Source organism: Neolamprologus multifasciatus, chromosome 15 (assembly GCF_963576455.1).
Source record: "Neolamprologus multifasciatus chromosome 15, fNeoMul1.2, whole genome shotgun sequence".
Classification (NCBI taxonomy): domain Eukaryota; kingdom Metazoa; phylum Chordata; class Actinopteri; order Cichliformes; family Cichlidae; genus Neolamprologus; species Neolamprologus multifasciatus.
Window position 1 is genome coordinate 21,946,817 of NC_140453.1, and position 14,441 is coordinate 21,961,257.

The window sequence follows — 14,441 nt, forward strand, 5'->3', positions numbered from 1 at the left end:
ACAGACAAATACCGGAAGTTAAGAAGATTTTCTGCAAAATATACCAATATCTGCACTCCATGTTACCTTATGTTATGATTTCTACCGTTCTGACTTTTCCTCCAAGTGTTATTAAATGCTGATACTTAATTATTTCATTAATATTGTATTTTATATGGGTTACCAATGTTATTAGAATTTTTGGTTAAAATATTAATTTCATAATTTCATTATTAATAATTTAATAATTTAGGGTGGGGGTGTATACGTTAAGGGTCAAAAATCAAGCCTTTCTCGCAGAAATTCTCGTTTGAGTCTGAATGCCCTTCTGTACTTTGACGGATGCACAGTCAGTCGTTTGTTTTGAAAGGTTCTACCGGAAGTGACGTATTTTATTATGGGTAACTTAAGCTCTCTGCCACTTCTGCTTTGACAGGCTCATTTTGCACGACGCGCCATCCATTGTTTAGCGGCAGCAATAACTAAAAAAAAACCTTTTAAGTTTCCACACTGGAGATTCCGTTGATATACTTTAACGTTAAATTCGTTAAGTATTTGTTTTCTGTGTGAGGGCAGCTCGAAAAAAGGAAAGCGAATTATCCACTTAGCTAATTGGTAGCTAACTGTTAGCCTGTGACGTTGTTAGCTAAAACAACATCCACGGAGGAATTAGACAGCCTGTTTATGTTTTCGCCACTTCAGAGACATGTTGGACGGATCTACCGCATATGGCGATGAAGCCAACATCGGCAATGTCGAAAATAACAACCCGATATCGCTGATTTCCAGCAGCGATGTGACGAACAAAACGAAGCAGGTTTTGCTGAAGAAAGGCGGAAGGAAGCTGCGGAACGCAGCGCCGCTGCATCACCACAAACCCCCGAGAAACTGCCCCAACAGCCGCCTGTCGGACCACCACAACAACAACACCCTGACGGCCTCGACTGGTCACAGACCCGCATCTCAGGGCGGAACCGAGCCCGGTGAGACCGTGCTCACCCTCCATCCCCTCAAACATGGAGCTAGGAAAGAGGTACAGATTATAGCTGCACTGCAGCTCTGCACGGGCTTGGTGCTGAACTGACAAGTAAACCTGTTTCAAGTTGAACAAAGGCAATTAAAACCATAATGGGAAAATAAACTATGATCCACAAAGTGTATGATCATATCGGTTGCCTTCAGAAAGTACAAAACGTCTAATAAGCCTTAATATATTTTATTTTAAGGTTTGTTACAAGTGCGGATATGCATTTCTTTCTCTCTCTGGCATACTGTTAAATTTGGTAAAGTTGGTTCTTCATTATATTTTATAATCCAAACATTTAATGAAAATTCAGTGTCTGCAGCCATGTGTATATTAAAGTATATATTAGTATAGTATTAAAGTACATGCAGACTCATGTAAAAGTACACGTAAAGATACCCATACAAAACCTATTGGGCTGAAACCCAGTTGTTGTGCCTGAGGCGTTTTTAACTGACGCAGTTACCACTCTTTCTCCTGAAGGTGACGTGAGTCGAGTCTTTGTTCCTCTCAAAAAATGTTCCCAATTACGCATGGATGTCAGGCTTGTCTGTCAGATAAATGAAGAAGGGAGAGTCCACAAAAAAGACAATGAACACATGTTTTTGGTATAGGAAGTGTATTACTTTAACAGACGGACTTGTTGGCGTTATTATAAATGTGCAATGTTGTTCCTGCTTATTAAAAATGTTTGGTGCCTGCCTAAGCTTTGTTTGGTCCTCCACCAAAGGAAAATCACCTGGACTGTATTAGCAACAGTTTTAATCACATTTTCCTTCAAACTGGATCTTTCGTCTTACTCAAGCTAAATTGTTTCTGTTACTTATAGTAACACAAACTATCAAAGCGGATCAGTTGTGGTTAAATGGCTTGTTTTGAGTCAGGAGAAAACCTGCATGTTTAAGAATATCAGAAAACAAGGTGTTGCTGTGTGTGCGATTTGACGGGGTGGGTGAAAACAAGTATGAAACTGTTCAGTCTATCGCAATACTACGCCCCCAAGCTTATCAGGTTATTATGAAACAATGACATCATCTAACTGGCAGCGGGTCATCAACACACCCGAGTCTTTTGTTTTTCTTTTCCTTTTTTTTTTTTTTTGGTATAAACTCTGTTTCTACACTGTGGTTATACTCTGATAGTGAAATGTAAACACCCCCCCCCCCCCCCCCCCCCCCCAAAAAAAAATTAATAAATAAAAATAAATCAGGAGTCTGTAACAGTCAACAACTGGATTTTTATGCAAAACATTGGTGTCAATAAATTCGTTCCTTTAGACATTACCATGCCTGCATAAACAGATGGGAATTTGGATATGCAAGCACAGAAGATAATAACAAATGAGGGAGGTTTGAAGAATAAGTCAGTTTCTCCAAAAGTGAAACCTAAACTACAGGCTGTGTGTTTGACTCAGCAGCTGTGAGAGAAATCTGTTCAAGCAGAAAAGTTATAATTGTACACACAGATGAGTCCAAATGACTCATAATGTTGATGTGTAAATACCGGTGGTAGAAATAAGCAACTTTTTGACATCAGCTTTACCACATAAACCTAAAAGATGATAATGTGCGACATTTTTTTATGCATTGCAGTGGAACCCCGGCTTAGGAAGACCCCATTTAACAAAAAATTCAAGTTACGAAGGCACTTAACGACAATATTTCTGCCCGTGGTACGGCAAAATTCCCGCGTAACGAAATAGATAAAATAGAAAATTAAAAAAAATTAAATTAAATTCCATAATGTTATGTACATGTACACGTATGTATGCATGCATACGTATGCTTTCTTCAACCTCCGCCACCTCCTCCTCCACCAAGAACTTCGTCTTCAGCCAGCATCGCCTCACTCAAAAGGCGATGGAAAAAGGTGCTTCGACTTACGAAAATTTTGACTTACGAAAGACCCTCTGGAACGAATTTATTTTGTAAGTCGGGGCTCCACTGTATTTTGTTTTCAAAGCCAAATGTTTCCAGTAGGGCTGCACGATTTTGCATAAAATGAGAATCACTATTTTTTTTGCTTAGAATTGAGATCACGATTCTCTCACGATTTTCTTTTCCAGTATAAATATTTATTGCGCTTATTAACTGCACATCAACTTCGTAACAGTTGAGACTGAACATAAAAACAATAAATAAACATAAAAACAACAAATGTCTCACATTTTGTCGTTGCCGCAAAATGTTGAACTGCTTGACATTCCATCTCCACCGTTGCTCGACACTGCGTGTATAGAGCAGTGTCGAGCAGGTAGTGCAACAATAGAAAAATAGTTGCGGGACGGCACTGTGTAGCGTTTGTCTAGGGTGTTGATCATTTTCCTAAATCCCTCGTTTTGCACAGTGTTGATGGGAGCCATATCTTTGGTCAGGTGATAAGTAATAGCCTCCGTAATTTCTTTGTGTCTGCAGGAGTTCGACGGGTATGGGGAAGCGCTGTATAAGGTTCCCGTTATTGATGTTTGGGTGGTTGACCGGGACGGATTTTCTCCAGTCACTTTCTCGTCATCCCTGACGTGCTCTCCGTTGTTTTTTCCCTGCCAATTTTAGCAGCCAGCTTCTGTATCACGTGGTATAAGGCTCCGCCCTTGTCATTTGTTGAGCAGGAAGAGTGAGCGCTTGTTTTCATGCAGATTACGTCCCGGATCAAAATGCGGTACAATCGCCGTCGTCTTTTATTTATTTATTTATTTATTTATTTATTTTTTATAAATCGTTGTCATTTGATTGTCAAGTTGTCAAGTATGAATTGAGATCGCGATTTTCTAACGATTAATCGTGCAGCCCTAGTTTCCAGATTTTATGATTGTAGCATTCAGTAATTGATTAAATGCTATTTAAATGAAGTGGTAATTTTGGCTCCTAAGGCTGATTGGAGGGGGGGGCAAAAGTGATTAAATGGTTAGCCATGTTGCCCTTATTTCCTATTCATCACGTCTCTAAATTCTTGTTTTTGTTTAGCTTGAGCCAAGATGGCGAAAGAACCTTTAAAACCCAAGATTTTATCTAAACGCATCTATGCTGATATTTTGAGCTTCCAACTATGCATTTAACCCACATTTTACAAGCAACCTCACTCTGGAAATGTTTGTTTGTAAGGTCAAAAACATCCCCTACTGTGGTCCCTACACTATAATTAATAAGACAGCCACTGTGACATCACGATGACATCAGTTAACCACAGTGTTAACATTTTGGTCACTGAGATGTGCGTGTGTGTTTTGGAGTAATAAATGACCATATTTAGACAAGAGGGTGAAGTGTCAGTTACTAGCCAAGGCTGCAAAGAAGCAGACGTCTGCCCTTTAGTTTAAATTTCAATGAATATTAATCCAGTTTTATTTAAAACTTTGTGTTTTGCAGCTGCTGAAATTTAAAGGTGGCAGATTGGAGCGAGGGGCTGCACAACCAGGGGGTCAAGCTAATCGCAGCTTGCCTAAGCATGATCAGACCAACCATAATGTGAACACCAGGAGCCACAAGCCCAAGCAGAGCCAAACACCTGGCGCGGCTCACCCCACAAAGAAGAAAGATAACAGCACACCAAATAAACCCATCTCCGTCCATCAGGCTCAAGAGCAGAAAAAGCCCCTCCACCCCTCCAACAATGTAAAGATTGTGAATGCACTGCCTGCTGAAGCTGCACCTGAATACCTCAAAGATGGTGAGAAGGTCTATGCTGGAGCTAAGTTCAGTGAGCCACCCTCACCCAGTGTCTTACCGAAACCGCCCAGCCACTGGGTCGGAGAAGATGAGCCTATTAAGAGCAACCAAAGCCGGGAGCAAATGACTGTTCATTTGAAGTCACTGCTGAAGGTTCAGGATGCATCATGACCACAATTTGGAGTTTCAAATCAGAGCTGACCTATAGTGTCTGATATGCGATTAACCTTTAATACCCACAATTGGAAAATTAAAATGGAAAGTTAAATGTAGTTTGGCCCTTTTAACACACTGCAATACAATGTAGGGAGTTTCATTCACTGTAGTACAATTTCCCATTAGCCAACATGCTGCCTGCATTTGTGAACATTTTGTACACGTTGTGTTGTTGCTGGAAATCTGACTGACATGCTGTGTATGTCAGATGTTTATCAGATACTTCCTGACTTCTGGTAAGCTGATAAATGACTGAAAGGTTTTTTGTCTCTCAGTTAGTGAGATTGTGCAAAAGTGATCTGAAGTCGCCTCCAGCAGCAAAACAATCAGTGTCTGATGTTTACGTCATGCAAAGTGATGACGGCACTTTCCTTGTGAACACTTTGGAAATGGCAGCCATGTGTTTGACTTTTTAAAGCACTTGTGTAAATGTACATAATCTATTGTAAACACACATTTGTGTATATTTTTCTTGTTATTTTAACTGAGATTCTAGTTTTGTTACTGAGGTTTTTCCAGAAAAGAGAAAAAAATAGTCCCCCTGCAAACTGAGGCACTTTGTTACAGCGTCATCAGCATGAGGCACAGTGGATGTAAGAGACTGTTTTCAGTGTAAATCAGTAAGAGCAATCAGGAAGGGCAGGACACCTTGTTTTGATGTCCCAAAGCTTGACCAGCCACTTTGATGAATTCACCAGCCAGCTTAGAGCACAGGAGAGGACTTCCACGTTCTGGCTGTGTACCTTTCAAAAGGCTTGGAAAGTGGACTAATCAAAAATGGGGGGGGGGAAAGAAAAGGCATGACCTTAAGTTACAGCTGCTAGCTGAAGTTTTTTCCCTTCCCTCAACACGGGTCCAGCTGGTGGAGAGTCGAGAGTCAAATCAGGGACTGTGATGCTGACGGGGCTGTTGAAGCCTCAGTGAAAGCAAGATAATGACGACAATGTGAAAAGTCGCACAAACCAGCTGCTGCAGAAAGCCAGTATCCTGCATCCACACCAAGTGCTTTTTCTTTTCTTTTCTTTTTTAAAATTTATTGCACTGATATAAAAAGTGTGTACACTTTAAGTTTGCTTTTTCTTTGTGTCCACCTAGCCTTTTTTCTTTTTTGTTCTTCTTAATTTTTTTTTTTTTTATCCCCACACCAGAAAACAAATGTTTACAGAACAGTATCTGAAGTACGTCTACACATTAGTGTTTCAGGGACTTCATGGCAGTAAAATTAAAATAACAATTTTCAGTCTTTTTTTTTTTTTTTTTTTGACAATCAGTGATGTAAAATTTTGTTACAATGAATCAGTAACTCAGCTGTCCTCATTTTTATATGAAATGCCAGGATTAGAGTGAGTTGATTAAATAATTTGTTTTGAAGTCACTATATTGAAAAAAAAAATCGCCAAGCATTTGTTGTTTCTACCTCCTGAAATCTTCTAAAGACATTTTATTGTTTCGCTTTTGAATTTTGAAAATTGTAAATTGGATGTTGAGCTACTATCAGACATTTTATCCATGGATGAATTGGTCATTCCTGCTGCCTCGGACGCTGGGAATGATTGATTTGTGCTATTATGTGGTAATAGAGGCAGGTAAACATGCAGTAAGTGAGGATGTCTAAATGAGGAGAGAACAGAGTCACAGCGATGTTTGTGTGCTATGTGTTATTTGCTGAATAGAAAAAAAGAACAAAGTAAGTTGAAAAGAGATTTATTTTTAAAGTTTAGCTTTTTCAGTGAAAGCAAGGACATAAATGAGAAATCGCTGTTGTACACACACATCACAATGTCTCCACACTTTAACTTTTTACAGCTGTTTAAGGCTCACTTGGACATAGTTTTTTTTTCTTTCTTTTTGTATGACTTTTTTTTTTCCTAAATGGGACTTGATTTTCACTCACATGCTCATGCCATGTACCTCTTACCTGTATTTGTGTTCCTTACACACATGATTGTTTACCAGGATTGAAGTATGTGTTAAAGTTAATACAGGTCATCTTATGATTATGTACCATAAGTTTTTTTTCTCACTTTTTTAACTTAAATAATTTTCATGGATGCAGGCAGTTGCTGGATCTTTTTCTTTGACCTCTGTGATGTCGCTTGAATGGAAAATTGTATTAATGTAGCAAGAAAAACTGCCCATTTTATTGCAGTGTTTTAAAATCATTTCATTCCATTTATAAGAATAAGCATAAAAATTTATGTCCATGCCACAATTTGAGAATAAAAGGCATTTATTTTATAAAGTCTTTCATATCAAAAATTTAAAATGCAATTAAAAAATTGGTAACCCCTACTATATTGTTTGAGTATTCATTACAGGTGGAGTTATTTTTGTGGAAATGGGACATAAGGGAAATTGCAAGACTATTGTGGCAACAGCGTATTTCGCACATGACTATGAAAGGCGGAAGAGGAAGTAGTTCCTGTTGTCGCTACTAGTGTTGGGTCGTTCGCGAACGAAATGGCTCTTAGAGCCGGCTCTTTGAAGTGAACGACGCGAGCCGGCTCTTTGAAGTGAACGACGCGAGCCGGCTCCTTATTGGGAGCCGTGAGGTTTTTTTTCTTCTTTCTCTCACCCTCTCTCTCGCCCTTTTTTCCGCTGAACTCCGCACGCGCGGCCTGTACTTTGCGCTGGGCAGAGGGGGGAGGGGCGTTAGTTACACTCGCAGCAGCACAGGAACAGAGAAAGAGAGTGAGGGACAACAACGTCACATTAGAAAGGTATAGTAATCATCCACTATTTTCAGTTGCAGATGATAAAGGATTCAGAAATCATGCAGGCCCGTATGACAGAGAATGTGCATCTTCTTTTTGTTTTAATATTTTAATTTATATTTAATTGTGTTGTGGTTTGCAGTGTTTTGTGTTGTTTCACGTTAAATTTGTTTAAAAGGAAAAAGCTGAAAATTTAAATAGTTAAAAGTTTAAAATGTAAATAGTTGTTTTTTGTATTATACGATTTATTTATTACATTTTATGTGGAGTGAATAAATAAAGTATATTTATGGTGGCCCTTAGAGACAAAGGACGTACAAACTCCAAAACACGTAAAAACTCAGAAGCACGTACAAACTCCAAAACACGTAAAAACTCAGAAGCACGTACAAACTCAGAATCACGTACAAAAGACAACAGAAGTGCTCCAGGATGCTAGGGCGCAGTGTTGAGCTTTTGTTACCTAGTGGTTACACAAGCCAGGAAGTATCAACAACCGGATTTGGTGTGTGGTAATAACAGGTAAATGAATTTTTTTTTTAATTATTTGAATAAATATGAGTGCTTGTCTATAAATACACAAACAATACACACATGCTTTCAATTGTGTAATTTAAGTGATCTGGGTAGCTCTGTTTTGGAAGTTCAGTTAACGCTAGAAATGTGTTTTGGAGTTTGTACGTGCTTTTTGGAGTTTGTATATGCTTTAGAGTTTGTACGTGCTTTGTCTCTAGGGGCCATATATAAACATATATAAATAAAACCACTTTTTTTACATTAGTAATTCCTTTTCTGCATAATTTTATATTATTGTTAAAGATTAAATAATTAAAGCAACAAAACAACCTGAAGAGCCGGTTCGGAGCCGAAAGAGCCGGCTCTTTTAAGTGATCTGAGCCGAAAGAGCCGGAAATCCCATCACTACCGGCCACGGACCGGCCCCGGTCCGTGAGTCATTTGGTACCTGGCCGCGAGAGTTGAGACTCAGGTGTGAAGTTTATGGTTTTCAGGGTTTTTATCAGTTTTATCTTTTTTTTTTATTTTATCATTTTTATCGTTAACTGGGTTTCCCTGGGTCTTTCCCCGTGTGTTATGAATAAATCATCTTCTTTTTTGGTACTGGTACTGGTTTTATTTTGTTGACACCTTAAAGGCCAGTCCGTGAAAATATTGTCGGACATAAACTGGTCCATGGCACAAAAAAGGTTGGGGACCGCTGGCCTAGCAGATAGTCAGCTGTCCTCTCCCCTCACTTGAAAAATTGCACAGCTCCTATTGTCTCAAGAACAGTAATCGAATCCTTCAAGACCCAGCTCACCCTGGTCATGTACTGTTTGAATGACTACCTGAAACTAACAGACTAAGCAACAGATTTTATCCCCAAGCAAGCCATCACCATGCTGAACACTACTAAATTAGGCAATCAGATCCAATACAGCTTTCATGTACAATGTAACATTATTACAACACAATCTCAGGTTTACACATTTGATGCTACGGTTACCACTGGTCTTTACATCAGCACCAGCAAACAAGGTAAATCATTGAGAGCACAGTCTTGATCACTGTCATCAGCATGGATTCTGTTGTTTAATAAACACTGAAGCAATATGAGTTTGCACAAGACAGAATGTCACACTGCACAATGTAATGTCATTGCTGGTACAAGTACATATTTCTATATATGGCAATGGACAGGAAGTGTGCTGTGGCTTCAGTGGAGATAAACCTCTACAGCACATATTTTAATATCCTGAAGATTTACTCTAATTTACCTCCATTAAAGTAAGTAAGACTGCTGTCTCAGTTTGGTTAAAGAAGGATGTATGTTCATTTTTTTCTTTCATATCTACACGTTTGTAAAAACTAAGGGAATTTGTATGACCTACCAACATTAAAAATAACCACAGCGTGAATGAGGAGGAGACAGGAAGTAAAGAAGATAGACATTTGTCTTTGACAAGTACAACAGAGTTTGCAAGTTGCAGTTGTGACAAGATGAGAAGGAAAACCAGAACAAAAGGCGATGATTGATCACAAATTATTCAGCATTTCTCTGTTTTTGTTGCTTCTTTATTCAGGTAAGGTAACCTTTACAAATACTCTAAAACCTAATTTTTACTTAATATCAACAACAAATTTTAAAAATACATTTTCAAATCTGAAAATAAACTAAGACACTGCATATTAGAGTAAAGACTTTATTTTAGTCCAGTCTCATTATTTATATTTCTTTACTTTTTAAATCAACAGTAATTGCACAAAATTATGCGATTTATGCGAAATATGAGAATTGTTTAGCTAAACCACCCTAAAAAAATTCTATTTCATGTGTTAAACCACAAAAAGCATATAAAGTGCTTTGAGAACTAGCCCATTTACCATTTGATATAATATATTTTTGGCCACTGTGACCCATGGGACACTGTTTTCCCTACTCAGCATTTCTACTTCAAACCAGGCTCACAGTGCATTATGCATAATACAACTGTAGGAAAGGAAGATCTACATGTACCTACAAGTATTAAAATGTTGGGGGGGTGCTTCTGTTTAAAGGTAAAGATACATTTAACATGTAAGAAAATTTTTTCCAACTTCTTCTCAGATTTACTTTATTCTGAAATCTTTATGTAGACAGCTGTGCTTTTGTTAGAGCAACACTGAGTTTGGTGCACACATTTTTTTCTGTGCACAAGAATGTAAATTATCTGCATTTGCACAAGTAATGGTAATATTTTTGTTTCTCTTTCATGTTCTCAGGAGCACTAAGTGGAGATCTTTCGCTCTCCTTCACTGTCAGAGATGGAGATAAAGTCACTTTGCCTTGTAAAAATCGGATCAACATTCATCACAACTGTCACACTACCACCTGGATCTTCAGAGATTCAAGAGGCACACCAGCAGTAGAGCTGGTTAATCATAGACAAATCAAAGAAGAAGCCAAATCAGACAGACTGAGTGTTACAGCAGAATGCTCACTGGTTATAAAGAAGGTCACAGCTGAGGATGTTGGTCGTTACACCTGCAGACAGTTTAGAGGTAATCCAGGGAGACAGCAAGGTCCAGATGCTGTGGTTTATCTGTCTGTTGTCGTCAGTAAGTATTTACATCACAATATATTTTAGTTCAAGTGGTGTCATTGGAACAGCATATTTTCATTACATTTAAGAAATATGTGTTCTTGCTTTGTTTTTCTCTTGCAATTCATCTTCACCAGTGACCGAAAAGAAGAACGCTGATAAAGTAACTTTAAGCTGCTCTGTGTTGACATTTGATCGGTGTAGACACAAAGTGAAGTGGATCCATAACAGAAAAGATCTGGATAGAGATTACTCAAATTTAAAAACATCACAGTCTTCCTGCTCTGCTACAGTGACTTTTCTGAACCTTACATATGGTCACATATCAAGTTCTGACTTTAAGTGTAGCTTAAAAAGTACAGAAAATAACAAAGAGCAGCTTTTTACCTTCAGCCATCATTCATCAGGTAAGAAACCAGGAGAGGTTCTGAAGAGCTTATTAAATGAATTCACATTATTTTGTCTAAGTACCTAAGGTATTATCATATTTTATTAATCTGAAGATTTAATCGACTGAATATACAGAAAGTTTTCTAATGAAAGGGCCACTGAATTTAGTTTTTTGTTCAGGTGAAGAAACAAATACAGCAACAACTGTTAAATTAGACACAATGACTACAATAAAAGTGCTGGAAATGGATGGTTCAACAAATTTACCAGGTAATGTCAACAATATTTTGTATCAATTTTCAGCAAAGTCTTTTTCTTTCTGAATTTTAGAAGAAAATGTTAGTTGTTGTTAGTGAATGAGCAAAGTTTATGTCACGGCTGGCGGGGTGAGCCATGTGGTGTGGAGGAAAAGGAGGACCCAAATTGCAGGCAGTGACTGATGATTCGAGTGAGGTTTATTTACAAGTGGTGGAGTGGCAAAAACAGGCAGTGAGGGAAGAGAATTAACAGAACAAACCTAAACTGGGATAGCTAAATAACAAACCGGAGATCATACGAACGGGGTGGGCGGCAGAGAGACGCAGACGAGGAACAGGACACCATGAAACACAGACGGGCTGACAACGAACACAGACCGACACCCACTAAATATACACACACAAGGTAATCAGGTAATCACACACAGGAGGGAAGAACAGCTGAACCCAATACACATGAGGACCGGAGGAGACAAGCTGAACACAATGACAACAGACACAGACCTTCAGAACAAAACAGGAAATCTAGAACCCGAACCGGACACAAGGGGGGAGGACACAGAATAACTAGAACAGAGGAAAATAATCATAAAACACAAAACGCTGGGTCAACGACCCAGCACCATGACAGTTTAATCAAAAGTCATTCAGACTGGTGTTAGTAATGACTTCATTTATGGGTTTTAATTTACAATATTACATATACAAAGCAAACTCTTACAGCTTCCTATTGAGTAGTTGCCAGAGTTTTGTTTCTTTGTTCAGATGAAGATACATAAACAAATCATTTAACTCTTATAGAACATACAGAATGAAAGATCCTCTCAATTTTATTCTTTTGTTTTTGGTGAAGAAATATATGCAGCAGCAACAATTAAATTGGAAATAATGACTGAATCTGGCATTAAAGGAGGTCTGACAACAAAACAGCTGGAAATCATGAATGGTTTGAGAAAATTACCAGGTAATGGCAACAATATCGCTCTCTTTCTACAGACTTCGGTAAATATTAAAGGCATGCACTGATATTTCAGATCATGTACTTAAGCATACATTTAAAATATACTTTTCATGTTTTCACTCTCTTCCCAGACTGGTCCTGGTACAGGCTTGCCATTGTGGCTCTGGGCTTAGTAGCACTTATAGCAGCTGTTGTTGTCGTCAGCATCTGGATAAGAGCTGGTGGGATTTATTCACATATAAACAGAAAGGTTGATAAACCTGGATTCTGTTTGTGAAAGTTAAAGTTGACTCCTTATTTTCTATTTTTTAGGGAAAAAAGCACAGATGGATGAAAACATGGTGAGTTTATTAATCAGAATGGAACAGATAATTTTTGATTTTTTCCTTCATTTGAGCCACGAGAACAACAAAACAGCATGACACATTAGGACAAGACAGATAATAAATAGAAAATTAAGCTGGAATGTCTGCAATCAAACAACCTTTCCCAATAACACAAACATGACGGATTATACAGAAATTATATATATATATATATATATATATATATATATATATATATATATATATATATATATATATATATATATATATATATATATATATATATATATATACATATTTGCCTGTTTGTTTCAGGAACAGAATTTAAACTCTGCAGTAACTTCGTCTGCTCCAGGAACCATTCAGGAATCTGTGAGATCACACAGTTACTCACCACATGTATTTGTTCGCTTATATGTTGAATCTGCATTTTATACATTACTGAGCAGTCTTTATGTTGTCTTCACTGTGCAGGCTGATCTTCAAGATGTTGTTCTCTACGCCTCCCTCAGCTACACTGAGACCACCTACAGCTATCCAGGTCTTCAGGTAATTTGATTGTTAAGGTCGCGGGATTTCTCCTCCTACTGATCCCTGTCGGTAGTTACTGCTTACCCATTGGTTTTAGGGCACATGGCTGGAAGATCTGGCGTAGTTATTGACCTGTCTCCTGGGGTATCCTCTGGTGCAACACGAGATACCCCAGGAGACAGGTCAATGCTGTCTCTTTAAGACAGCATTGCTCACTCTTTAAGCAGAGGAACCCTGGCCAAGCATCCATATATAGTAAGGAGTAAGAACCTTATGGCAGGGCGTGGTCTGCAGTGCCGCTGCAGGGGTGGTGGATGCACCATAATAGTTATGTTATGGTGTGCAAGAGGAAATTATTTATGTTTGATTTAAAGAAAAACCCTTGGGAAATTTTGACAAAAATTTTACATTTCATTGAGAGGCTAGTAATTTTGTCCTCATCTGTTCATATGTAAAAACAAAAAATATTAAAATAAAAAGAAATTGGCTCACAAGAGGAGCCGTAGAGAGTAGAATTCTTCTTGGTAAAGTAAATGTGTTTGTAACAAAAAAAAGTTTGTTAAAGCTCCCAGACAGGGCAGGTTAGGAAACAAAAAGGAAAAAAAGAAAAAAGCTGTGTATTCTTTTTCAGGTTCCCCATAAAGACGATGAAGAGGGTGAAGCTTTGACCTACATTATATGTCCAGTCTCTTCTCCTGGACCCGCTCCCAGCAACCTCTATGCTAGCATCAACAAACCAAAAAACTAAAAAAACAGGAAAAAACGCAGAATCTCTTTTTCTTTGATAACTTCTTTCTTTCCATTCTTGTGTAATGAAAGAGGATTTCTGTTTTGCTAAAGTTCCCAGGATTTAACAACAGTGATAATATAATCTGTATTTTAATTATAATTTCTAACACAGAATGTTGCACTATATTTTTTCATAGATATAAATATGAATAAATAATAAAGGCTCCAGCACGTGAGTTTTATGGTCACGGTACTGGTTCTCTGACCCAGTGTTTTTGTTGGTTTTAGTTATGTTCTTTGTTTATTGTATTTCGTGTAAAGGGTTCCTGTTACTTTGCCTTCCCTGTGTCCCATGTCTAGTTACCCTCGTTATCCCTCAGTGTATTTAAGCCCTGTGTTTTCCTTGTTCTGTGTGGTGTTGTACGGTGTGTGTTTACCTGTGGCACCTCTCTGTGTGCTTAGTTTATTTTTCCAGTGTAGTTTTGTATTGTTTCTCCCAGCCAGCAAATAAAGCTGTGGTTTTTTGAGTTTGCTCTTTGCCTCTGTGAGTCTGCATTTGGGTCTTCTCC

At 38.2% G+C, this 14,441-nt stretch overlaps 2 protein-coding genes across 3 annotated transcripts; both read left to right on the forward strand.

Annotated features, from left to right (window-relative positions):
• Positions 1 to 367: 367 nt before the first annotated feature.
• Positions 368 to 5,669, forward strand: LOC146502056 (proline-rich nuclear receptor coactivator 1-like). Its single transcript, XM_085132363.1, has 2 exons — positions 368 to 1,012; positions 4,369 to 5,669. Exons 1-2 carry the CDS (start codon positions 686 to 688, stop codon positions 4,837 to 4,839), a joined length of 798 nt encoding a protein of 265 aa, XP_084988489.1. The 5' UTR covers positions 368 to 685; the 3' UTR covers positions 4,840 to 5,669.
• A 121-nt stretch (positions 5,670 to 5,790) lies between these two features.
• LOC146502057 (uncharacterized) lies at positions 5,791 to 14,402 on the forward strand. Of its 2 annotated transcripts, XM_085132355.1 has the most exons (10): positions 5,791 to 9,679; positions 10,359 to 10,694; positions 10,816 to 11,085; positions 11,249 to 11,338; positions 12,179 to 12,289; positions 12,418 to 12,507; positions 12,599 to 12,627; positions 12,928 to 12,984; positions 13,087 to 13,161; positions 13,775 to 14,402. In XM_085132355.1, the coding sequence occupies exons 1-10, from the start codon at positions 9,625 to 9,627 to the stop codon at positions 13,889 to 13,891; spliced, it is 1,230 nt and encodes a 409-aa protein (XP_084988481.1). In that variant the 5' UTR covers positions 5,791 to 9,624; the 3' UTR covers positions 13,892 to 14,402. The 2 variants fall into 2 exon arrangements, with proteins under 2 accessions (XP_084988481.1, XP_084988480.1); XM_085132354.1 differs by having other exon boundaries at positions 12,928 to 13,161.
• Positions 14,403 to 14,441: the final 39 nt, after the last annotated feature.

Bases quoted from the DNA above. Each gene is read 5' to 3' on its own strand.
- LOC146502056 (XM_085132363.1), top strand. From the start codon at position 686: ATGTTGGACGGATCTACCGCATATGGCGATGAAGCCAACATCGGCAAT. The intron at 1,013-4,368 runs GTACAGATTATA...TGTGTTTTGCAG, and splicing joins AACATGGAGCTAGGAAAGAG to CTGCTGAAATTTAAAGGTGG.
- LOC146502057 (XM_085132354.1), top strand. From the start codon at position 9,625: ATGATTGATCACAAATTATTCAGCATTTCTCTGTTTTTGTTGCTTCTT. The intron at 11,339-12,178 runs GTAATGTCAACA...TTTTTGGTGAAG, and splicing joins TGGTTCAACAAATTTACCAG to AAATATATGCAGCAGCAACA. The intron at 12,628-12,927 runs GTGAGTTTATTA...TGTTTGTTTCAG, and splicing joins CACAGATGGATGAAAACATG to GAACAGAATTTAAACTCTGC.